Raw genomic sequence first — 25,970 nt, forward strand, 5'->3', positions numbered from 1 at the left:
ACGGAACTCGAGCTGCTGGCCACAGGCTGACCCTGCCACAAACCTGCCACAAAGGGACCACCACCCATGACCACCCCAGCAGGGAAGAGGTGCCTACAGCCACCATTTGGTTTTGCTATTAGAAAAGTGGCTTTGCAGTGACTTAGAAATGGGAAGGGAGGGGAGAGGGATCAGGAGTCTGTCTGGTCACCTATTCTCTACTTTATCATCTCCAAAAGGGGATCACAAATTTGCCCTTTCAGAGAGTCCGTAAGCTCTACAGGACTCTCCCAACTCATCACCTCCACAATTGGACCCTTTCACCCCTGTTGGGCACCATCCAGCACACAGCTTAATCTTTACCTCCTGAAAGCCCAGCCATTCTGTGGAACAGAGGGTGGCTGGTGCCTGAGAGCAGAAGCTCCTGCCCCATCAATCTCTTCTCCATCGTGGCCCTCACGTCCTGAGGCACCAGGCGCTCCAGTGAGAGCAGAAGGTTCATCAGTCATGACCCAGAGGGGGCAGGAAGTGCAGCAAGAACGCACGCTCACCTCTGGAGAGACGCTCAGAGGCTGGAGGTTCTCCCAGTGAAACGATGGAGGAGGATTCTCCTAAATGAAAACCACACTCTACTGAGACAGGACACGGAGACTTTTGCTTCTGTAGCAGCTAAAACAAGTCTGGCAAAAAGGGACAGGAAGTGAGGGACACAATCTAGAGGATAAATCTGGAATCTTCGGTTAGCCACGTGCTTTGTAAAGTCCACCAGTGCCCCTCTGGTCACGGATTACTGTTTTCCTTTCCCAATACCTCCACCTATACCACTCTGCCCTACAAATGTCCACTTTCAGGAGATCAGCTTCCTGTGGAACCACCACTGCAAAATATAGGGTGTTTATTAAAAGCATGATGCAGCTTTAAAATTCATTAACTTTGGGTTTACACATGAACGATGTAAACTAGCAACACCTTATGAACACTTCTTTGATTGAATGTGTCACCCAACAGAATTTATGGGAACGATGGCACAACCACCAACCATATCTGATAATGTGATCAATTTCCTTTTCCAACATTGAAATGATTCTCCACTTGACACAGTGATTTCACATACTCCATGCCCACACCTAAGGGCCCTGAGAGGAACGTCGCTATCGGAGAGGAAAATAACTATTTTAACACAGCCCCATAAAACGTACTCTTGGTCATAAGAACAGGCCAAATTCTAAGCCTGTCTTTCTGGCAGAAGGTACAAGAGAGGATTTCACTGGGATAAAGGGATGAGGAAATTCTATACCAGTGACTCGAGAGTCTTCAGAAATGAAACCTCCAATAACTTATTACTTGCCCTGAGTACAACAGACACTCATTAAAATATTAAAAACAAACAAAAACCCCCTTCCCTCCGACTTATTTTACGCAGTTCTAAACACTCTTATCTAGAGGTTTCCCAGAACTAGGAAAGGATCAAGGCATTTTGTGGCTTTTTATTTTATTTATTTTTTTGTGAGGAAAATCGGCCCTGAGCGAACATCTGCCAATCCTCCTCTTTTTGCTGAGGAAGACTGGCCCTGGGCTAACATCCATGCCCATCTTCCTCCACTTTATATGGGATGCCAGCACAGCATGGCTTGACAAGCGGTGCGTCGTGTGCGCCCGGGATCCGAACCAGTGAACCCCAGGCTGCCGCAGCGGGATGCGCGCACTTAACGGCTTGCGCCACCGGGCCGGCCCCTTTTTTGTGGCTTTTTAAACGCTCATTTCTGACACTTCACTCTCTAACATAATCCAATCAATGAAAATAATAGTATACAAACCTCATGTTACAGAAATGTATGCCAAAAGATAAAAAATAACGCTTGTGGTAACTCACCTCTGGACATATAATGATCAGGGTTTGTGGATGTTGTGAAAGAAAGTATCTACAAGGGCTATTTTAGGCAAATAGATTTTTGGGTTACAAAAGAGCAATATATAGTTAAGCTGCCTACTTGTCCCCCCCTTAAAGGGGAGGAAGAAGGAAATGAAAGTGTTTTTTTTTTTTTTAAGCAAACACATCTGTTCAAACAACAGCTTACCTTAGTGTTATCGGCATGTCTTTCCTCCCCCGCCCACAGACACAAAATTTTAAGGGACAAATGACACAAGTGGGTGTAACTAGCTTCCCAGACTGAAGCCACTCATAAGGAAAATCCTTTCTGGGAAGCCAGAAGTTCCTAGGGGTGCGCACTGGAGTCCCCTATCAGCTTCCACTGGAAATTATGTGCATCTTTTATTTTTCCAAGTGAAATCATACCTACCACTCACTAATGTCTCTGACGTCTCTTTGTGCCTGTGAGAAGCCCAAGCACCCAAAATCTATGAAGCTAATATACAAGCCCAGATTTACGCGTATTTACCATGATACTCTGTATTACAAATGGATGAAGTACAAGGGTCCTTCAAATATCATCAAACATTCTCAATACTATATTCTCTTCTAGGTTTCCAATATCATCTTCTAGGTTTCAAATATTCAAATATTATCTCCTAGATTTATTCTCCTTTCTTTTCCTGGCTACCTCAAAACTTAAAAATGAAGATTGCTCAAATGCAGAGAACAGATCCCTGGTGTGAAGTCAGCCAAATTCAAAAACTGAATTTACCCAAACTTTTCAAGAACACATCCGCTGTATTACAGGAAGGCACGCGAGCCTCTCCAGCTAAGTATTTTTTAAAGAAAACGCACCGTTTTAAAAGGTCAGCCTCCTGGCTAACAGTTAAGTCGCCGACTTTATTAGCTAGCTTATCGACTTGGGATCTTGTACTGTCAATTTTTCCATTGGGCTTTTTAAAGTTAATGTGTGTCATGAAATGTCTAGCTGAAGCCAAAAGGCAATGTTTTTCTGTCTACGATATTAAGACGTCATGAAACACTGTAAACTTAAAAGCCGGTCTACATCGCTTTCCCAGGGCTGTGGCGACTTCTCTGGCTCTGGCTGTTGAAATGGCTGCGAAGATACTAAGTCAAGGCGCAACAAACACACAGTATTTCAACATGCATTTTTTTACAGACTGTTTCTGCTATTAAAATATGGAACTTCCTTTTTACTGAAATTATAAGCACAAAGAATCAGATGATGCACGTGACCTCCATCCTTGAACATATTAAAATTTTATTATGTCAAATGGAAAACTGGCCGTGAAAATGACTGAGCCACAATATACTTTCATTTCTTTTTCTTTTTTTTTTCAATCATTCACCAAAGCCTCTAAAAAAGATGCCTCACTTCTTCCACATAGTCCACCCACGTTCACCAAGGCCCCGTGCATCCTAACACCAAGAGCTCCTCACACACACACACCCGCCTCTTGACAGTTTATAGTTCCAGGTCATTTACTCCTGAAGATGCCAAAGATGTGTCTTAAAGGTTAGATCCAAGCGGTAAATTCCATTTGCTAAACTAGATCTTAACCAAATAATGAATAATGGTACCTACAGAATGTGAGTCCATTTTTAAAATAAATCACCAGCAAAGGTGATTAAAAGCCCTACCAAAAATCAATCATAAGTGACTCCTTTTGGAGTCCCACGTACAGGCTGGAGAAACCTAAGAAACACCATGTGTACTTCTGGATACTCCATATCCCCTCTGTGTGCTAGGGAGAGACAAGAGCCATTCAATTCCCACCTCAGCAGGAAATCGAGGCCCATGGGTCACACCAAACCGAGACACCCATGAGATCAGCTGCATCAAGGCAGCTGCCCTCCGAACAGCTACAACTTCTTTGCTTAACACTTGTTACCTGATGAACACACGACCCCCCAGCTTCCACCATCACTCTTTTTTAAAGAGTATGTAATCAGATCTACGTTTGTTAAAGTCTCTGCTCAGCAGCTTGCGCTAGTCAACCTCTCCATCATGACTTGCCTCCAATGAGCATGCCAACGGGCAGGGGAGGGGAGTGGAATCTAGTGGGTGAGAGTTGACTTGCTCCTGCATACTCCACACAAACAAAATCAGCATCATAAGCCCTCTTCAGTTAGAGGGTAGTTCAGTTCTGCACCTCAAGATATAGAGGAGCAAACGCAGTATGGTTCAGGGTGAGGCATAGTCCGCTCCATAAGGCATTCAGCTGTGAGACCCAGCCTGTCCTCCAGCTAAGACTGGCCAGGCTGGCTTTCCTTTCTCCTCACTCCTCCACACTCAGTCCTGAAATACTGTCAAAGCAAATAAAAGGTGTTCCAATCCCAAGTCCAGTCCACATGGCCACACAAGCATGACTGTGCAAAACTGTCCCGGCCACTACATTTACTTGCAGCAAACTCAACCGTGATCGATAAGCCAAAGCAGGTTTGGATTCGGGAATGTTTAAGCTTGCACAAGCACAAAGAGAAAGCCACCCACTCTCCAACCCAAAGAGCCACTGCAGAAAGCACCTGCACAAACTCGTCAGGGTGGTTTATAAGGTGACAAGCGCCTCAGAAAAGATCTTTTATTCCTAGGGGCATGAAACAAATGGGAGGCCTGTCACACTGCTGGTGTCAATATTTATCTAAGGCCTAGGTATTCACGATGGTCTAAACCAGGCACTTTTTTGATTCACTCATTCACGTAATTTGCCACTACAAAGCCCCCAAACAGAGATTCATTTACAGCTTGAGTTTCTTTTCTTCCATTTCCATATGGGAGGCTGGCTGCAGGGCCCACGGTCTATGTCAGCAATAATCTCAGCAGCTTGAGAATAAAGCATTCAATGTATTTCAGAACTGCCAATATCAAATGGCACTGCACCTGAGGACAATAAAGAGATGGAGAAGGGAAACAAAGTGCCAGCTTTCTCTCTTCTCATGGCATGCATGTTTTCTGCACTGGAAATGAGCAAAGCTTAGACCTCGCAGTAAAGTAACTGAACCCCTAGAACCACACCCAGGCATTTTTAAGTGTGACTTACTCACACTGAAGGATTAATCCAGCAACCAAGACCCAAAGGCATGTGAAGCTCAAAGGAAGCCATGTGCTATGCAATAGCCCTGTTTGGTCAGCTCCAATTCTCCGAGGATCCCTTCTCCTTCACCCTTTTTGGAGTCTTCTTCCCTTAGCCTCCCTCACCCCCTAAATAAAGGCCTATAGATGATTTCCCTTCCCAGGTGAAAGTCAGGAAAGATAACTAGTCTTTCAATATTAGGAGGCCCTTGAGACCTCTGAAAATAGTTGTGCATTGTGGAAACCACGTTCACAAATGGATTCCTCCAAGTCTCTTTCCGTCACTCAAAGTCCTCAAGCCCCCTTTCTGCAATGGATGCTAACCTGCAGCTCCCTGGTCGGCTGTGTTGGCTCCTTCCAAGGAGACTCACTGTGGTGGCCTAGTGGGGTAGGCTGACTTCAGGTTTTCATGCCAAGGAGATGGAGGCACTAGAGAAAGATGGCTCTCTCTCCAGTGACAAATTAAAGAACCTGCCTCAAAGCCCTTTTGCCAAGTTGCTGGGAACTGAGATTAAAAAGATTCTAGCCAGCTTCCTATGATTCACTAAATCTACTTCGCTGATTCCACACACAGAGTTCTTCCCAACTAGATGGGTATACCTCACTAGGATTCTGGATACTCCATGAAGCCTGAGAAGGATCATCAAACTGATATCTGCCAACAAGCTGCAAATCACTTCAGTTGCTTCCTAAGCACAATTGCAATGGCAAGTGATGAGCTATGATATACGGTGCACGTGTGGTCTGTGAGGGGCCAACATTCCTGCCTCTGCTTTAAATATGCCTGTTGGGTGAAAGCAGGCAAGCACTGAGCCCAAAATGGTAGCAGCTGAGGGTGTGGTCGGTTTTATTTTTTCTTGCATAAAAATATACACAACACTTTAAGCGGCCAGTATTTCCTCACGCACACTGAAGTTAATAATTCACAAACCAACTGACATTCATCAAGGATCAGAAAATTTAAAGGTGGTTTGTGCAAACACTCCTGTTCTTGTTCTTATTTAACAGCTGGTTTATTTAACTGATGGCTTCTGTTGCCAGTAGGGGCAGGTAGCACTTCAAAATGTTATTTGTTAAGGCAGATACATACTACCTGGGTCTAAGCTTAGCCTCTGGGTTTCACATTATCCAAACTCGGGCAATTACTTTTCTCTCCGATGGAACAGTTAGACAATTCTAGTAAGGTGAAAATACAGGACAAAATCATGCTGGTTTGCTGATAAGACTTCATTGTAATCATGCTCTCTCATTTCTAATCTGGCCCCTCCAAATGGACAATTCCCAAGACTCCAATGCACAAAGGAGCAGCAGATATGGGTGGAACAGCACTCATCCCAGAGGCAAGCTGCCTGGATCTCAGATCAGACTGTCTCATCCACGTGAGGAAGACACACCTCTCCACTCAGTCGCCCCACAAAAAGGAGGGTCCGATGCCCTCTCCTCTCAGACCTTATTCTCTCCACCTCTCCTTTGATCTCAATTTCACCCTGTCTCTAAAATCATGTGTATGTGTGTCGAGGATGCAGTAAGAGGGAATCTAAGGAAGCCTTTTCTAGCCACTATCTGAGTGTCCCCAACCTGCCGCAGATAGAAGGGTGACCAGTTGGTGGTGGTGGTTGTTTTTTCAACCAAAGGAAATTAACCTTGGCGTATGGGTTATCTGCAAAGCCGTGGACTTACTACCAACACATGATCCACAGCCTGGGTTTATGAATCGGCAAGGCCACATGAATGTCCACAGGCCTTGTTAAAGAGGTTACACATTAACCACACAGGATCTCAAGGAAGATCTATCACCCCCACCACCTCCACACTTTTCATATCCCGCCTTGAAAGGGCTTTCTGGAAGTTGCCACCATGGAGTTTGAAGTAAACAGAGATGGGTCCACTTTTTGGTTTTTGTTTTTCATAAACAACTAATTTCAGTGGGTGCAGTTGCTCCTTCAAATACACTGAGTTAACTCCTTAGGGGCAGAAAATAACAGCAAACCCAAAAGGGCAAATGAGTGGGACAGCCAACCCATGGTTATTTCCACAGGTGTGGGTGGGCTGATGTCTCGGGGCCACGGGGAACGATGCCTGGGATAATACAACACAGCAGAAAAGCCACTGGTCACTCACATTGTTCTGGAAATTAACGAACACACAAATGCTTATGAAGCCCCTGCTATGTGCCAGGAATGGCGCTGGACTCCAGGACCACGCCACAGCAAGGTGGTCTCTACCCTCAAAGAGAGTACAATCAGGAGGGAAAGACAGGCGCTGAGCAAGCAACCAGAGATGTGTTCCAAAGGCCATCCTGGAACAACACAGTGGCCACCCTCGCCTGGGTGTTCTGGGAAAGCCCTCTGAGGAAATCTTTAACCTCAGACCAGAAAGATCGCAGAAGAGGCACAGCGGAGGGAGCACTGGCAATGGCCCTGAGGAAGGAAGAGGCGTGGCCGGCGAAGGAACTACCCAGTCCTGTATGGCGAGCTCAGAAAGCCCCCGGCATTAAGCGACTGCAGAGGAAGGTGGGAGGCAGGGGAACAGGGACTTGGAACCACAAAGACTTGTAGCTGAGCCTACGGGAGCCACTGTCTAGGGCAGTCGGTCTCACACTTAAACCTCCAAAGCAATGTCCCACTCAGAGCTATTTAAAATGCAGATTCTCAGGCCCTAACACCATAAATTCAAGACTCCAAAGTCAATGGAGGATTAGCAAACGCCTATTGGCTGCCTGGAGGTCTAACCAAGAGCCACCATGTAATTACTATTTCACTTGTTTAGAGAGATCAGCCTGCTGACCAGTCTACTTAAATCGGCAGATCGCAGGCCGGCCCCGTGGCTTAGTGGTTAAGTGCGCGCGCTCTGCTACTGGTGGCCCAGGTTCGGATCCCGGGCGCGCACCGACGCACCGCTTCTCCGGCCACGCTGAGGCCGCATCCCACATACAGCAACTAGAAGGATGTGCAACTATGACATACAACTATCTACTGGGGCTTCAGGGGCGGGGAGGGGGGAAGGAGGAGGATTGGCAATAGATGTTAGCTCAGGGCCGGTCTTCCTCAGCAAAAAGAGGAGGATTAGCATGGATGTTAGCTCAGGGCTGATCTTCCTCACACAAAAAAAAACACACACACACAAAAAAACGGCAGATCGCAAAGGTGGGCTGTCACTGTTTTTCCAAAGTGTACCTTTGCAGGCCTTCTCTCAAGCTCCCCACCACCACCTGGAATCCCTGCCTCTCTCTATCCACTAGGTTTATCTAGAATGAGACTAAAGAGTAGCAAATTAAAAGCAAAAAACAGAAGATCTGATCCTCTACACCCAAGCCCAAGGTTCTAAACGCTTGCAGGGTTTCAGTACTAACCCCGGAGTAACTCACGAGCCCCTCTCCCTCTGGTTTCTTGCTGTAAATGAAACCGTCGCAAGACTCTGGCTTCCTTTCCCATTAAAAGCCACCAGGGCCATAGTTTTCAATTAGCTGTGTCAGCCAACCACCCTGAAGCAGCCCAAGTTCAATATGTCCTCCCTCCCCCCAGCTTCCGGTCTCCACCATGCACTTCACACCTCCCTATTGTAAACCTGTCCAGAGCAATTACCCCGCCTGTGTTTGGACAGCCTCAGTACTGCATTTCTGTCTAATTTATAGCTGCAAAGCTCTGTCGGCAGGCGTGCCCTCGAGCAGAGGAAATGCGGAGAAAATGGTCCAACTTGGCTATAAATGCATATGCACAGCGAATTTCCTTAGGTTAGTGGAGGGCAAATGATTCAATTCTCCTAGTGGCGAGCCCCTCTGTGATGAGTTTCCACAAAGTATCTGAAATGTGGACTCACTGCAAGAGAACCATTGTCCTGTTCCGCCACATTTCCTCCTTCACCTGGGATTACAAAGAGTGGGGCAAGTAAACCAAACAAACCAGGCAAGTACTGTCCATTATATTTCTACCTGAAGATCTTAAAAGTCTTAAAAATCTTAAAAATAAAATTCTTCTCAACTAGGAAGATAAGTCAGACTAGCATCCCTTCCTGGGGAATACCCCAAACCGTTCAAAATTGTACAACCTGTCTCTTTTTTAAAATGTGATCTGCTTACAACTCAACAAGGAAAAGACAAATGACCCAATTTAAAAATGGGCAAAGAATCTGAATAGACATTTCTCCAAAGAAGATACACAAATAGTCAATAAGCACATGAAAAGATGCTCAGCATCACTAATTATTAGGGAAATGCAACTGAAAACCACAACGTGCTACCACCTCACACCCACTAGGATGGCCATCATTAAAAAGACAGACAATAACAAGTATTGGTGAGACTGTGGAGAAACGGGAACTTTATAGGCTGGTGGAAGTGCAAAATGGTGCACCCAGCCTCTGGAAAACACTCCAGCAGTTTCTCAAAAAGTTAAACATAGCCTCCATATGACCCAGCAATTCTACTCCTAGGCATCCACCCAAGAGAAACGAAAACATACATTCAACACAAAACTTGTACATCGGGGCCAGCCTGGTGGTGTAGTGGTTAAGTTTGCGCACTCCACTTCGGCAGCCTAGGGTTCGCAGGTTCGGATCCCGGGTGTGGACCTACACACTGCTCATCAAGCCATGCTGTGGCAATGTCCCACATACAACATAGAGGAAGATGGGCACAGATGTTAGCCCAGGGCCAATCTTCCTCAGCAAAAAGAGGAGGATTGGTAACAGATGTTAGCTCAGGGACAATCTTCCTCACCAAAGAAAAAAAAAAAAACTTGTACACCAATGTTCATAGCACAATTATGCATAATAGCTTTTTGAAGTGGAAACAACCCAACGTCCATCAACTGGTGAATGGATAAACAAAATGTGGTATATCCACAAAATGGACTATTAGCCACAAAAACGAAAGAATTGCTGATACATGCTACAACATGGAAGAACTCTGAAAACACTATGCTAAGAGAAGGAAGCCAGACACAAAAGGCCATGTATTCTATGATTCCATTTATATGAAATGTCCAGAACAGGCAAATCCATACAGACAGCAAGTAGATGTTGTCAGGGGATGGGAGGAAGGAAGAGTGGGGAGAGAATGCTAATGGGTACAGGGTTTCGTTCTGGGGTGATGAAAATGTTCTGGAATGAGTAGTGATGGTTCCACAACTCTGTGAATATACTAAAAACTGTGAATCATATCATTTAAAAGGATGACTTTTTGGGGCCGGCCCAGTGGCATAGTGGTTAAGTTCACGCACTCCGCTTCGGTGGCCCAGGGTTCACAGGTTCGGATCCCGGGCGCGGACCAACGCACGGCACCGCTTGTCAAGCCATGCTGCGGCGGCATCCCATATAAAGTAGAGGAAGATGAGCATGGATGTTAGCCCAGGACCAATCTTCCTCAGCAAAAAGAGGAGGATTGGCATCAGATGTTAGCTCAGGGCTAATCTTCCCCACAAAAAAAAAAAAAAGGATGACTTTTATGCTATTTGAATTATAGCTCAATAAAGCCGTTATTAAAAGAAAAAAACGTACTGCCTTAGCAGGCTCTCAAAATTCCAGGCTGAAAATGCCGCCCAGCTACTTCTGTACCACAAAAATGCAGAACTAACCTCTTCCTCTAAGTGCTAGTAGATAAATGAAGTGGGAAGCAAGCAAAATATCCACATTTCGGATGGTACACCCATGATCCCACTTTCAAAAATCCCTCCCACCCAATGAGCTTTCTTGCCACCTAAACGGTACTACACTCCATGCCACAGCTCTGCCCATGAATCCACCAGAAGTAGACAACCTCAGTTGGAGTTTATCCTCCCACAGAAAACAAATTCTCAGGATTTCAAAGGTCATTTTTTTTCTTCTTTTGAGTAATTATTTAATAAGGCTGTGGAAAGCAGGATGCCCAATGGCCAGTCATTCAAAAATTAAGAACAAGCCAGAAGGTAGGAGGAAATGTCACCACAATGGGGAGAAAAATAAATAAATTAGATTAAGATCTAACCCCTTTCTGTGTTCAGGGTGGGCGGATTTTAGAATAATAGCATGCTGGAAATGTCCCTCCAGAGGAAAAGTTGGGAGGGTGGGGTGGAGACTATACATTTCAGTTTTCCATTGAAATTTGCCGAAGCTGACTGAAATCAGATATAAATGGCCAACGCCCCCACCCGACCCCACCTACACACAGGTATGCTGGTGCCCCCTGGCCGAGAGCATGACCCTCTATGCCTCAGGTACCACATCACAGCACTGCCCTCGCCAGCAAAGATGTAGTTAACTGGAAAGTCCGAAAGTCTAATGGGGCCAGGACGCGAACCAACATCAAAGAGATTCCAGTTGCTCCCCTTGTGCAATAAACTTCTTTCACCCAACATCATTCACACTTGCAGAGTGCAAAGTTCACTCTGATATTGGTGGCTTTCTCACTTTGTAGCTTTTTTGGCAAGTGCCCCTTGGCCTAGTTGTTCATTAATATATAATCAGAACATTAAAAGCATTGTTTCGCCTTCTAGGGAGGCTGGGGCCAAGTGAATAAAGCCGACATTGTCCCTAGGGTGGGGGGAACCACCTTGCAACTGGCAGAGAATTCAAAGATGCACAGATCGGCGGGCCCATGTACACACACTCACACACAGAGTTAAGTATTTCACAAGACGTTTTTGATATTCCTACATGGCAAAGAGCTAAGATTAAAATGTTTATCTTACCACAGAAATTGACCTGGCATTTCTTTCCTTTAATCCTTTCAACACCAAATTACTCCCTACCTTTAAAACCTTTACAGGAAGTAGTGATATTTGTGGCAGGAAGGGACATCTTAAGGGCGACCAGATTGTCTATGGGAATGCTGGTTAGGGCACTACTTTTACTTTTCAAATCAGACATGCACAATGACAACTCACTTCGGGACCATGTTTACTTTGCTGGAAGCCACATTCTAAACACGGGCCCATTTGTAGAAGGGAAGCAGCTTACGATCCAACCTTGTTTATGCTCCAAGTAGGTTTGACAGAAAAACCACATCAATTTGTTTTAAAATAATTTCCACTTGCTGGAAGCTGTTCTTGAAGGGTTCTCTGCCACGCTAATCTGCTCTGATTCCTACCAGCTGTAGGTACCAGGCACACCAGCCAGATAGGGTGGCCTAGGCACAGGCGGGCTGGCTCTGCAGGGTTGTAGTGGTCTGGGGCTAACTTCTGGGGATCCGCAAAGCCACTGCAACATTCCCCTCCAGAACGCATAATCAACTTCCGGTTAAGAAGGACATAAAAACATTTCCTAGTTCAGAGTCAAAATTTGCGACACTCCCACACAAAACACAGTTCTCTATGCAATTACACCTTGTCGGGGGGGGGGGTGTCGTACTCTCAGAAACACAGCATCTCTAGCATTAGGGGTATGTATTTGAGTCCAAGCCCAAAGTTCACAGTTGAGGGCACTAAGATCATTTATTTGGCTAAATGAGCATCAGAAAAAGAAGGAAATTAAAAAAAGAAATGTCCGTGAGTAACACATGCAAAGATCTTCAGCCTCACCATCCAAAGAAATGCAGATTAAAATAATCCAATGCAATTTTCATGTATTAAACTGGTGTATGGTTACAGAAAAAAAAAGCATCTAATGTTTGTAAGGGTGTGGGGAAGATGGGCACAATTTCACATGTAAATTGGTGGCCTCTTAGAAGCAGCGGTGCCAAAAGTCCTAAGAATTTGCAAATCTAGAGCAATTTGGATTTACTAACTCACCCTAAGGAAATGAGAAATGTATAAACATATATGTATAAGGATGTTTACCACAGTTTAGAAAAAACCGAAATGCCCAATATCAGGGAAAGTTTAACCAAGACTTAAACTGTATTTTAGAAATGTTTAAAGTTGGAGAAAATATTCATGATGTTCAGTCTTATAAAAAAGCAGACACTATGTTTTACACCTGAAACTAATATAAGGTTATATGTCAATTATAACTCAATTAAAAATTTTTTTTAAAAAAGCAGAATTACCAATGAAGAGGAACCCTAATTTTGTTTAAAAAAACCCCTCAAAATAGCTATTTAACCATACACATTACTTGACATATATACACCAAAGTGATAGATAATATTTATCAATGGATAGAGATCAATTTTTTTTCTTTTGTAGTTTCTTCTTTATTCAATAAACATGTCTACCATGTGTCACCAGAAAATGAAAAGTAATTAAAATAAAGGCATGGTAACTATGTTAACAGGTCAACAGCACAAACCCCTTTAATGTAAAGTCACCCTCTTCAACTAGCACAGCTTACTAGGTACAAAAGGGCCTTCCTACAGACTCAGAGCCCAAGACCTCAATACCATTAAAATAAACGTTTGAGGCAGAGCTCACAGCCAGAAGACAGCTTTCCCACTGCCTCTTGTTAGCATCTCCGGTAGACTACCCACACCTGAGGTTCACGCTAAAAGGAGCCCGATTTAGAACTCTGTCTGCCCAAAGTCTCCTGCCGTGGAAGCTTCTATAAATCTAAGTTGCTAGTCTGGACTGAACCACCAAGGGCATGGTAACCTGCCCTTAGCGTTCTTACAATTCACTCTGGTCAAGGAGAGCAGCCTTTCGCTCATGCCAGCAAAGAGGGAGAAAAGTGACCTTGACTTGGTCCATCCTTTTTGTCAAAGTAGAGGTCTTAGCAAAGTAAGGAAGAGCCAGGCAACCCAAACCAACTGCCTGGCCAGGGCTCAGCATAAACTGAACAGAATAACCACAGGGGAAAGGTGTCTAGACAGCCTCAGTCTATGTAAGAAGCAACCCTCCCCTACCGTGTCAACTCTGAAAAAGCAGCCTCCAAACATCGCTCCACCAAAAGAGCAGATGAGAGACCATGGCGACAGTTGGAAACTGCACTGTGGGCTCCCTCGCCAAATGCAACACGGAGAGCTGGCGGGTCTGGCCCACCAGCCAAGGACAGCCACCCGGGATCCAGGAGGGAAGTGACACCCAGGGACCCCACGTAGGAGACAGGTCACATGCAGTGCTTACACTAAAGAGAGTTTAAGTAACAATACTTGGACACAGGATTTAAAAGCCACCTTCCCACAACAGAGGGACTAGAAAGACAGTCAATTCTTAATGTGGCACGTAAATTGCCTACCTGTCATCTTTCAACTTCCGTTCTACTTGCTGCTTTTTCCTTTTTTTTTTTTTTTTTTGGTGAGGAAGATTCGCCCTGAGCTAACATCTGTGCCAATCTTCCTCTATTTTGTATGTAGGATGCCTCCACAGCATGGCTGATCAGTGGAGGAGGTCTGTGCCCAGGATCCAAACCTGTGAACCCAGGCTGCCAAAGTGGAACGCATGGAACTTTAACCACTCAGCCACGTAGCCAGGCCCCTTCCTTTCCATTTTTCTAAGTTTCTCAACACTAATATTTGGTGGAGCTTGGAGGAAACTATCAAATAGATGAGGTGTATTTAGGAAATGTACAGAGAGATGAGCCTGTGGGAGGCCTAAATTATCCTAAGTGTCTAGGACAGGTATTTCTATAGGACTTACAGGACTACATAGACTGAATACCAATATCTCTACCTACATCAATATCTGGACTGAGCACCTCTTGTGTCCCAGGCTTTGTGCTAGATTCTGGGAATACAAGGCAGATCAGAAACAAAGCCAGGCCCTGCTTTCAGGGAGCTTGCAGACTAACGGGGGAGGGAGAAATTAATCCAATCACGACACGAAACTTCTGTATAAAGTACTGCAGAGTCCTCAAGGCAGGAATGTAACCCAGAGGGAAGGTCAGCAAGTGTTTCCAGGAGAAGAGACTTTGAAGGGGGATGAGTAGGAGTTTGCCAGACAACGAGGGAAGGACACTGCTGCAGACAGAGGGAACAGGATGTAAGGGACATGTGACTCAGGCAGTATTATAAGAGTCCGGAAAAAGTTCCACGTGGTGGCCAGGGTACAAGGAGCCAGGTAGGAAGGAATGATGACAGTGGAGAGGGAGCTAGACAGCCCGAGCTTTAGGCAGTGGGAGTTTAATGTTCCAATTTGCAACTCTGCAAAGACCCCTGTGGCTGGAAGGGGGGCAAAATATGTAAGTAAAAAGCTCTCTGCTCCTCCTCAAGTCCACATAACACAAAGAAACAGTACAGAAGAAAAGGTGAACATAAAATTTATCCTACAAAAAAACAATCACTGATGAATTCCACCGTTCTTCCTTCCATCTCTCTGCTCTGGTCCTTTTTTCAAATGAAGGGTTGGGGCGGTGGGTCAGTGGTGGTCACAGCAGTCTCCCAGAACCACATATAGCTCACAGGGCTGCACAAGGCATGCCAAGGATTTCAGGCGGAGTGTAAACTCCATCGGCAGGCTAAACTGTTTATATGTTCTGGAGTTAAAAATACACCACTCAGGTCAGCGTTAACACCAGGGCCTTATCACCAAGGCTGTTTGTAAGCTGGTTACACAAGGCCAGCCTATGACTCGCCCATCTTTTAAATGTGCCTGGATCTGCAAATCGTCTAACGATACATCAGTGAGATTATAATAAAGCCACCAAATATACATGCATTTGAGAAAAACACTTTCCAAACCCAAGGATACTTTATTGTTTATAAATAGTTTACTTTTTTTGATCCCCGAGCATGTAATATTCGCAGTTGCTCCAGAAACCAAAGAAACATGGAACGGGAACACAAACCACAACCTAACAGAAACAATAAACAACAGATGGCGAGACATATGCGCGTGCGACCACCCCCTTCACCAGAGGGGCACACCCAAAATGGATTCTGACACACAAGCTTACCAATGAAGAAGCAAGGCTCTTCAAGACACCACTTAGGGAGCACCGACTCTATGCCTAGAACTGTGTGCTAGGTGCTCAGGCCACCAAAGAGCTGAAGGACCAATCATTGGCCTTAAGGAAGTCACAGTCTTGAAAGGGAGGCAAGACAAACAGAAGCAAGCAGTCAGTACTAGCCTTACGGTATTCTTTCTAAGTACAATCAGGTAGAATCAGGTCCGAGTTCTAACTCGGGCAATTGCTAGACCCTGGGCAAGTTATTCAACCACTCTGGGCCTCACGCATGAGAGAGAGGTAATCGATTTCATAGTTAAGATGATAATTAAATTAACATGTGTCCTGCTGCACAAATGTCAGCTGCTATAGTTATAATAACAGCTAACCTTCCTCAAGCTCCTGCTACGTGTTAGGCCCTGTTCTAAAAATTACAAATTATTTCAATTTTGTCCCCAACATAAATTTAGTGAGGTGGGCACTACAATTATCCTCATATAACATAAGAGGAAACTGAGTCAGAGGGAAGCTAAGTAAATTGCCCAAGGTCACCCAGACAGCTGGGCTCCAGAGCCACCGCTCTCACCATTGTGCCACCTGACCCAACACAGCCGCTTCATCCCCACACAACCACACTTGTGGAAGGAAGTGAGGCTTTGTAGAGGACAAGGACACTGCATTATCTTCCCCAGCAGACCCTGAAACATCACACTGTTCTGGGCTTTTCACTGGTGAACACAGCTTGAACTTATTTGAAGAGGTCAAGACAAATGCTAAAATAAATTCAGACCCTCAAGTTACATTTGCCTTAACTAGTGATTCTGATTTAGTTGATGTTTATGAAAATTTTTAAAATCTCATCTGTCTCCAAACAAAGGGGAGGGGTACCAATAAATAAGTGTGGCTGTCATATTGCTTTCCATATATGGACATGTCTATTTTAGGTATCACAACCTCGTGTCCAATTATTCTGCCAATTTCACCTCAATGCTCTTTTTTTTTTTTAAACTCTGACTAGAATTTTCCAACTACACTGTAACTTTAAGCTTTTGTGTTTCTTCTACATTTAAAAAGAATGCCATTTCTCAATATATAACTCCCAGATGTAGAATTCACAGATGATTCATCTCGCAGAACAAGTGTTCGGAGACATCAGCTCCAAATAGAGGAAAAACTTGGAATTCCCTTCTCTCTCAAAGTAAGAACTCGTCTAGATCTGCTTTGCTCAACAAAGTTTGTTTTCAATTATATTTCCAAGTTCTTTTAACAATAACTGCATGGCGTCTGGCACCAACACATCTGATTCTTTGAAGTGGTTCTCAAGCAGAACGTAGAAAATAAGGAGAGAGGGGAAAGGAAGAGAGGACAATCCATAATTTTTGTTTTAGGTCAACTATTCTCTATTTGACATATAAAATCAGACAAACCACAAGCTATGACTTCTCACCGAAGGTCCACACTGCAAGGAGTACCACCAGTGATTGAAGAAAACTTCTGAACCTATCCCTTTACCCATCAGCTGGCTCTTGATGGGAAAACAAATCCTCAGCCCAAAAAAATATGGCCTTTTACTTCTCATATCTGAATTCCAAAAACACTTTTGTTAAGTCCTCCACACAGGTCAATTAGGAGTAATCACACTTTGGGAGCAAACCTCAGAACCTCTCTGAGAAACAATCAAAAGCAGGAGTCCTTTCTACCCAGAAAAAAAACGTACCAAGCCCCAAGAAGGAAAGTCCTAGGGTAATAAATAAGTAATTATCAAAGGATTCTTAGGTACATGCTTTCAATTCTAAGTAGAGAAAAAAGACGGATGTGTGAAAACTTATCTAATCAGATAGACTCTGAGAATCCTCTGGGACGAGACCAGATATAAACAAGAAATTCACCAGAACAGGTCAAGTGAGTAACAGAGAGAATATCTGACAGTGACAACAGAGGCTCGTGGAAGGGTGGGAGGATTATCTGGCCTATTTCGATCTCAGAAAGCACATGGAAAAAGGCCATCTTTAGGTCTTAAAGGGAAAATGTTTGGGGAAAAAAAGGTCTAGTTCTTTGGACTATTTCCTTTAGTCCTAAAGTAGTGCCTAATTCCTGTTAAAATTCCTGTTAAGAAGTTCCAAACCACTAATTGTGCCTCCAGCTTCACTGCATTTTAGCTGTATCCCCAAACAAGGTTCCAAATTCCCAAAATTTGTTCTAAAGAAAAAAAGAGAAAAAAACCCCAAAGATTCCATCTTATGAAAATTTATATGACAAAGAATGAGTGTAAGGAAGAGAAAAGCCCAAGAATTTCCACTGAAGACAATAACAAATTTCACGTGGAGCCAAGGTAGATACTCAGAAGACAGAAAATAAAAGCTTCTAGATTCTATATGATAAATAAAGTCTTTTAAGCAGTCCAATTATGACAGGGATCACAATTTTCAAGAACAGTGTTTGACCAAGAGGAACCAATGGAAACCCAGACAGATGGGTAGCTTTGCTATAAACCTGACCAAAAAAAAGAGCGAGAGAGAGACTTCGAAATTGGAGAAAGAAAGCCACTGGGTTGTACATATTAAGCTGTTGAGTTTCCACATTGAAGGGCACACACAAAAGATCTCCCTGGTAGAAGGATTGAAAGTTACTCTGATATCCGCCATGTTCCCTGCATGTAGTCAATGGCAAGCCAGCTCACAAAGGACAGACAAGGTGGTACGTAGCTGCCCTTTCTTTGGCGATTACTACTGAATGTTACAGATGGCCCATCCAGTCATTTAAGGCAGTTTATCAGCATCCCCTACAACTTCACTCACCCCAACTATGCACCGAAGGCCTGCCTGAGAGAGACGCTGCCTGCAGTAGCCCTAAGAAAGGCAGAGATAAGCAACTCTTTGGAAACATAGGCCTTTAATTTATTTGTCCTTTTTGATCTAAGTTCTTAAAAAGCTAAATCGAAGGCCTAAAGTAGGTCTGCACCAGCTTCCTTAGTTTTCTTTGGGCCAGAGGAGAAAAAGAGGCAAAAACACGAGAAAGTAATACTGTGGAGAATTCGCTCCCCTCAATAAAACCTAGAGGCCCACAGCAAGTTCCGTCATTGAGAGTCCCCCATACACCCATTTCCCTTTGCTGCTCAGGGGATCCATCTGAGGATTTCACTCAGAAGCACTGAACATGCAAAGATTACACTTAAGTAAGTATCCTAGACACACAGATCAACTTATTAATTCTTACCATCCAATCAGTAACAAGTTTATTTCCTCTTTGCTTCATTTAGGATAGAATCATAAACCTGAAAACAAGGAGTCTTAGAAGTCACACATTCCTTTACAGACAGGAAATTAAGTGATTAGCCCAAGGTCACCCTGCCAATCACTGGCAGACCTGGCACAAAACCCAAGGTCTCCTGATACCCAGCCATGGGCTATTTTCCCATCTTACCACATTCCTGCCTTTGTAGCTTTAAGAAAATTACTTTTTTCCTTTTAGGTCAATAGTTTTTATCCGTCTTTGGTCAAGAACCCCTTTAAGAAGCTCAGTGAAAATGGGGGCTCCTTTCTGCCCAGAAAGATGTACTGAGCTCCAAGATTTCACATATAATAAAGTTCCTTAGACCAACCCCCCAAATAATATTTGAGGTAAGCCAGTCTTTATTTTAGGACAGTCTGGAATTCAATATCATTTCTAAGTATTGTTTCAAATGAACTTGTGAAAGAATCCTAAAAATCTCCATAGAAGAGTTCCTGATTTTTCTCTTGGGCAAGGCACAGCCCTCGATGAGGCCAAACCACCCATGGCCAGGAGTCCTACACAGACACCAAATCTGAAAAAACATGCAGAGGAATTTGGGATGAGGCAGACCTTAATAGCTACAAAACACTGGAGTTTGCTTTCTGGATCTCCCCTCCTCCGAACTCGGGAAGGAAACCCCAACTCATTCGAGCTGCAGCTTCTGCATCCATCACTTCGTTGCATCAACAACCAACTTCCTGGAAGCAACGAGCTCTTCTGGCTGTTTATAAGTTGTGCAAGCACTGGAAGTTCGTGTGCCAGAAACCGACACCAGCCCAGGTGGAGGGAGGAAATCACAGACTCCAAAAAAAAATTTTTTTAATGAAAAATAAAACAAAAACTAAAATGTAAGCAAGATGCATGGCGCTGGACCAAGGTACCACACTGCTGAAATCAGATGAAAGAATGAAGTTCTCCCAATTTGCAAAACAGAAATTAAATTCATAGCCAGAATTTCTCAATGGTAAGTTTTTTCCCCCATAAATTTTTCTTAAACCCTCTGGCATGTGTTTCTCCTTTTCTAAACAGAGAATAATACACTGTAAGATGGTATCTAATCAAATATCATATATATTTAATTAAGTTAATATGTCCATGAGTTTAACCTGACCATGTTGGACAGTTTTTAAAACAAGTGAACACTCCATAATCTACATGGAATTAGATTTTCACAAATAGAATATGGAAATCATTCCATAAACTGTGATAAACTGAATAGAACTTGAGCTATAGCCAGCATGAAATCTATTCTAAAGGGGTCTCCTATCCAACAAAGTAACAGGCTGTGGAGAAATCAAACTATGGACTTCTACAAAACCAAACCAAACCACTCTGCAGCTAATTGGAGAAAAGCATTTTCAAATCTGTGAGGTTTAAATCGAGCACAGAGGGTTCCAGGAGCCTAGTTCTTTGCTTTCTGAGGATTTTTTTACAGGGTGCCTCTAACTCTATTTAAAGCAGCCTCAAGTAGCCACAGCTGGAGGGTCAGGCCTTACAAAGTAAACAATGGTTAACTCGATTCAGACTCATGACTTAACTACAACCAATGGCTAATTATCCCCCTCTATTAACCAACAATATCTGAAATATCACTTTTTAAATGACCCATTCGTAATCATGTTTGCTCACTAATAGATTCTAATTAACAATTAATAGCACAGTAGAAACCTCCCAATTAAGAGCTACACAGGGAGAGGGGAGAGTTCACCAGAATTGTATAGTTCTGGCAAAGGACTCTCCGACAAAAGAACCTTCTAAGCACCTCCCACAAGAGAAGGAAAAAACTGTATTCTGAGAACATATAAATTAAGCGTGCACACAGTATATGCTCAATAAACATTTTGTAAATATAGAGCTTACCAAAATTCCCTTTGGAAAACACACATAAAATAAATGTTGATTTTTTTCAGAAGTTGTTCAGATTCACATTTCTTAAAACCACTCTATACTGAATTGTATATGTGAATTATATCTCCAGAAAGCTGTTAATAAAACAAAACTATAAATTTACAGATGTAATGATATGCTTGGATTTGCTTCCAAAACCTATGGAAGAGAAGTGCACTGGGGCATAGATCAAACAAGAGGAGCCAGGAGTTGATAACAAAGCTGGGGGGCGGCACATAGAGTTCCTAACATTATTCTGTTCACTTGTGTAGATATTGGCTATCTCCATAATAAAAAAGTATGAAAAAACACTCTACACCAACAGAAGTGAATTACTTGATTTAAAGTACCTGGCTGCATATCTAATGTTCCCTTAATTAAAAAAAAAATTTTTTTTACTCAGACTTTTCAGATCTTCTCACAAGAAAAAGAAGCTGTATCTACGACAGCCTACTTTCCCATTAGTTGTAGCTGTCACTGCCTAGGCAGGGCCCACGCGCCCATTTCTTTTTATCCAGCTCAAAGTGCTTATGCTTGAGACACAGATGCTTTCTAACAAAGAGGGCTCCAACTACAAGATTTGCAACTAAAGCGAGATTCTCTCTCCCCCAGTTCAAAAGTGCTCACTCCTTCTCATTATATCTAACAGGCCATCATCAAGCAGGCAATCCAGCGAGAAAGAATTGATCAGTGCCATGTACGCTCTGACCAAGACAAGCAGCAAATTATTTGAACTGCAAATTACAAATTGGTGGAAGGAGCACAGGACAGGAAGTGGGAGGGGAGGGGACACTTGCTAAATGCTGCGTGAAGGAGTCTTAGAAGATGAAGTCGTGAGATTTTTTTTTTTATCAGCTAAAAAAACCCCTCCATTATTTCCGCTGTGTTTCTCAACGTCTAGGTAATTCTGCTTGCAGGATAGACCCTCACTCCTTTCATTCATTTTCTCCCTAATAGTATGAGACCTTGAGGGAAAAAAATACCTGCAGATCATAAAAGATTAGAGACCCGTGCACCACAAAAGTTTAAAGAATAATCAACGCAAAGTGCTTAAAAAGGGACAGGCCATGCTTTCTTTAAACTCTCTGAACACCACCTTTTGCCAAAACAAACTGAACAAGCAGCGATTGGAACCTGCATCCTGGTTCACAAGGAAACCAAATGTATTAGGACTTGCAGAGATGAACGGATTGGTTGTTCGCACAATGGGCTTTACCGGTTATGCTAGATTAAATAGTAATAAAGACGCAAACAATCGTAGCTGTTCATGTGGGCAAGGCTGTGAATCAGGGCCATTCACTGGAGAAGGGACACAGGTACAGGTGCAGCAGAAGCAACAGCAAACGGCTTTTCAAGTGGCATCCTTGACAGATTCCTCAAATGACCCCGTGCTCACCTCCCGTGTCCCCTACAAAGTTACTGTACTATCGCAAACAAACCAAAACAAAGGAAAAACGTCAGAGCTCTCCAGCTCATTGCATACAACCCAACAATCATCTCCCTCACACCTCCTCCTCCTTCAAATATTTCCAAAGAGAAGTGGGCACAGCGCAGGATTCAGCCGGCCCCACAGTCTGTAACCTAACCCCTGTTTGGAAGAGCGCACCTGCATTTTTCCAAGCTATTGACCGAGAGGCGCTGCTTGCATATTGGCAAGGCTCAGTTTCAATGAAACCCTGGGAAATAACAGGATAAAATGATTAGTTTGAGGGCCTCTCACTTCTCTGCCTCCTTCCCACACCCCACCTCCCAAAAGGATAATACTAAATAGACAGAAGTATTTGCACAACTGGAATACATTTATAAACCACCTCAATAATTTTTGCTAATTGTATAATGTGTATAATTTGTTGCAACTGTTCATAGCTTCCCGCCAGTTCATCTGAAATTCCCAGGGTCACATGAAGTGTCACTTGTTTTCCCTCTACATGTATCACCAAAAACTTGATGGGAGAAGGCTGCTTGGGTTGTGAGCCCCGCCACCTGCCCACTCCAAAAGAGGCTTCATAGGCTTTTCCCAGGAAGGCTTTGTCACCAGGAAATCTGACTTGGAGAGACTGGCCATGAGAGGATGCAAAATTTGAGCTACTGAGGTCTTAACCTGTGCTCCGGAATCATCAGCAAGTTGACTGATCACATTGAAGAACAGGGCTAAACACGTGGGTCATCTAACGTTGTCTTCACAGCAGCTGTAAGAGAGAATGTTATGATCCCTTTTTTAGAAATGAAGGAAAGAGGTTCGCTCCAAATCACACACATAGCTGTAGGGTGGTGGAGCCAGGAATGGACCCTAGAAATAATTTTCAATCTCTTCATCTCTATTCCCTAGTGAAGGGTGTGTGCTGGGGGGGCATCACCACAGAGGAGGCCGTCCGCATATTTAACAGAGTAAAAGTGAAGAGAGCTTCGCCCTCACCCACTCTCTTCCCCATCAATAACCCAACCCAAGACCTGGGGTATAGTTGGGCAGCGAATGTCCATTTAGATGACCAAGACAAGAACTGAAGGCAGGACACAGAAAGTATGAAACCCAAGGAAATAGAGAAACAGCTTCTTAAAACGTGGAGTGACTTTTATAAGCATATTGGGTTTATAGCTTGTGTCTCAGAAGATTATGCATAAAGTACTTGGATAAAAATCACAAATAAAGTATTAAATTATATAAAACATAATAGTATAGAAATACATAAAGCATAAAGCCTCTGGATGAGAAAATTTCATGAGCATCCCCCCTCAAAAAAAAAAAAAAACAGGATACAAACTGGCAACTTCCAATTAGATCACAAACTGAAAAATGAAAAAAGATTTTCATTTTTTTTTTGTACAATCTTGATTTATCTCTTCATTTTTTTTAATGACAACAACAGTCATGTATCAAGTTCTTTAGCAGAAAATTTCTCAGTCCCAGTCACCTAACTGGCCAATTAACTGGTCAGTATATACTGCTATTCTAACCTTTGCAGTTACATAAAAAAATATCTGCAGGTTCCAAAAGGGTAAACTATAGTGAAAATTTTTTTCATACTGGTCTTCCAAGTCCTACTTCTTTGCATGGGGAGATAAGAACAGATCTGAGCTTCTGATTTCCACACTTTAACTTGAAACAAAAGCAGAAGACAATCACATTACCGACACACAACATGAACTGAAGCCATGAGGCAGATGGAACGCACCCCATAGGCTCAATGTCATGCTTAAGTCATGAAAACACCACTAGCGGGCCCTGAATTTCCCACAGGCCAGGGAACATTAGGGATTTTTAGATATGTCCCCTCCTTGGCCTGGGAATTTTTCTCCCACCCCTCCTCCCTCCTGTCTCAAGACAATGCCTTCAGCCTTTGAAACTGCATCCATTGTAAACAGCTCTGAATATTAACACAGCCCCGAGTCCTGTTCGCTTTTAAAAGACCCCCAGGGTTTCAAATTGCAGCCGTTGAGGAGGGGAAAGGTCCCCAGTGAGTAAATGTCACCAAGCTCATTCAAAACGAGTTGAAAATTAGGCTTGCTCATGAAACTTAAAAGTCCTTCAACCTATGGGGTAAGTCAGAGGAATCCCTTTGAGTTTTAAACAAATGAGAAAAAGAAAAAAAAAGACACTGGTACAACCAACATCCTTTATTGCATATAGCAACTTTCAACTCAATGAATCCCTTGTCTAGATTTCTCTCTCCTGCGGATGTCACTTTTAAAATAACCCATAGGCTGTTTTAAACAACCTCCTTTGGCTAACAGACCTTCGGGGCTTGAGCAGGTGCACAAAACTGGGCCAGGTGCATTGTTAAGTCACACAAAACCCTAGTGGCTCTCGGCATTCCTGTCCATCCTGAAAGGGAGGATGCTGAAAAGACTTTGCACCAAGGAGACACCTCTGCAGAATGGGGGAGAGGCCCTTTCATTGTGAGCACAGTGTCTGAGGGAGAGAAAGGTCAGCCAGAGGTCATCCCAACGTGCTCAGGGAAGGCTGTGTGGGGAACGCAAGCAAAGGAATTAACACTGTAGGGAGAAAAACCTTCAGCCCGAGGAACAGAGCTGGAGCCCTCGGCTGGTGGGGCACCATCCACTAGGAACCAGCTCTCATTACACTGCACTGAATCATCTTCATCTTTTTGGAGATAAAGAATTACTCCCGCCAATATATTCAAAAGTCCAAAGTTTGTGAAATCTGGTGACCAAATGTAACTATGGAAAGAGATGAGCACGCTTCTTTTTAAAACGGTCTCTTGAAAAAGGGGGCAAGAACAGCTCTGACATATCCTAAAGGCCAGAAAGACACTGTGTGCCAACACAGTTCATTCATATTGTGCCCTGGTGGTCTCTGGGTACTTCCTAATTGCACAGTACTCAAAAATTAGATTTTATGGCCATAATTTCATTTCAGAGGGGTTTAAATAGTGTGCCTTTCTCTCAAGGCAACCAATTTTATTTGCCAGAGATTTGCCCCTACTCAAAAACGGTGTCAGAGAACTAGTAAGAGACAAGTGTTCCACCATGGAGGGGAAGTGAGGCCAGGCTGCTCACACTTGTTACATAGAAAAGGACTCTGAGTTCAACTCGGAAAGCTCCCTAAACCTTTGAAAGCACTTGCACCTTTCAGATTTTCTGCCTGCCATGACCCCGTGTTTAAGAGGCTCCCTATTCCAACAACCCTTTGCCCAGCCCCACAAATCGGAAGATGTTCAAGGTCTGCTCAATTCTTCTTAAGTGATATAGAGACACAAAGAGGAAAACAGGCAGAAGGGAAGACCCCAGGACAGTCCAGACAATAATCTACCTCAAAAAAAAAAAACCCACAAGAATCGCAGCTTAGGTTCTGGAAAATTTGGTCATCTGCACTTTAAATCTAATTTGCATAAACAGGATGGAAAGTATTTTCCAATCCCTTAATTCACAACACCTTGCACACCTGGGCCTTCCAGCACAGCTGTAAAATTTGAAAGACAAAGGCCTTCTTTGCTTCACAACTACAATGGCAACCAAGGCTTGTGTTTATTTCCTAATGTAATCATAAGCACCACTTACGTGCCCAAATCGACAAGGTTAGTCTTAAGCCACCCAGGGTTTGGTCCTGCATGCACATAAGAAGACATAACCAGAAAGAGACCCAAATCAATACATTCATCTTAATGTGGCTCA

At 43.5% G+C, this 25,970-nt stretch overlaps 1 protein-coding gene across 4 annotated transcripts in view; it reads right to left on the reverse strand.

Moving 5' to 3' along the window:
* The window catches only part of LRIG1 (leucine rich repeats and immunoglobulin like domains 1), a 114,394-nt gene that overhangs the window by 84,384 nt on the left and 4,040 nt on the right, over positions 1 to 25,970 (reverse strand). The window contains exon 2 of one of the 4 annotated variants that reach the window (XM_058562606.1): positions 22,939 to 23,026. The exons of 2 other annotated variants lie outside the window; for them this stretch is intronic. In XM_058562606.1, coding sequence (XP_058418589.1) covers positions 22,939 to 22,955 — 17 coding nt within the window. In that variant the 5' untranslated portion in view covers positions 22,956 to 23,026. Of the gene's footprint in view, positions 1 to 22,443; positions 22,460 to 22,938; positions 23,027 to 25,970 lie in introns of those variants that run through there. One more of the 4 variants, XM_058562614.1, reaches the window with a different exon arrangement.

Source organism: Diceros bicornis, chromosome 2, assembly GCF_020826845.1.
Source record: "Diceros bicornis minor isolate mBicDic1 chromosome 2, mDicBic1.mat.cur, whole genome shotgun sequence".
In the NCBI taxonomy this organism is placed as follows: domain Eukaryota; kingdom Metazoa; phylum Chordata; class Mammalia; order Perissodactyla; family Rhinocerotidae; genus Diceros; species Diceros bicornis.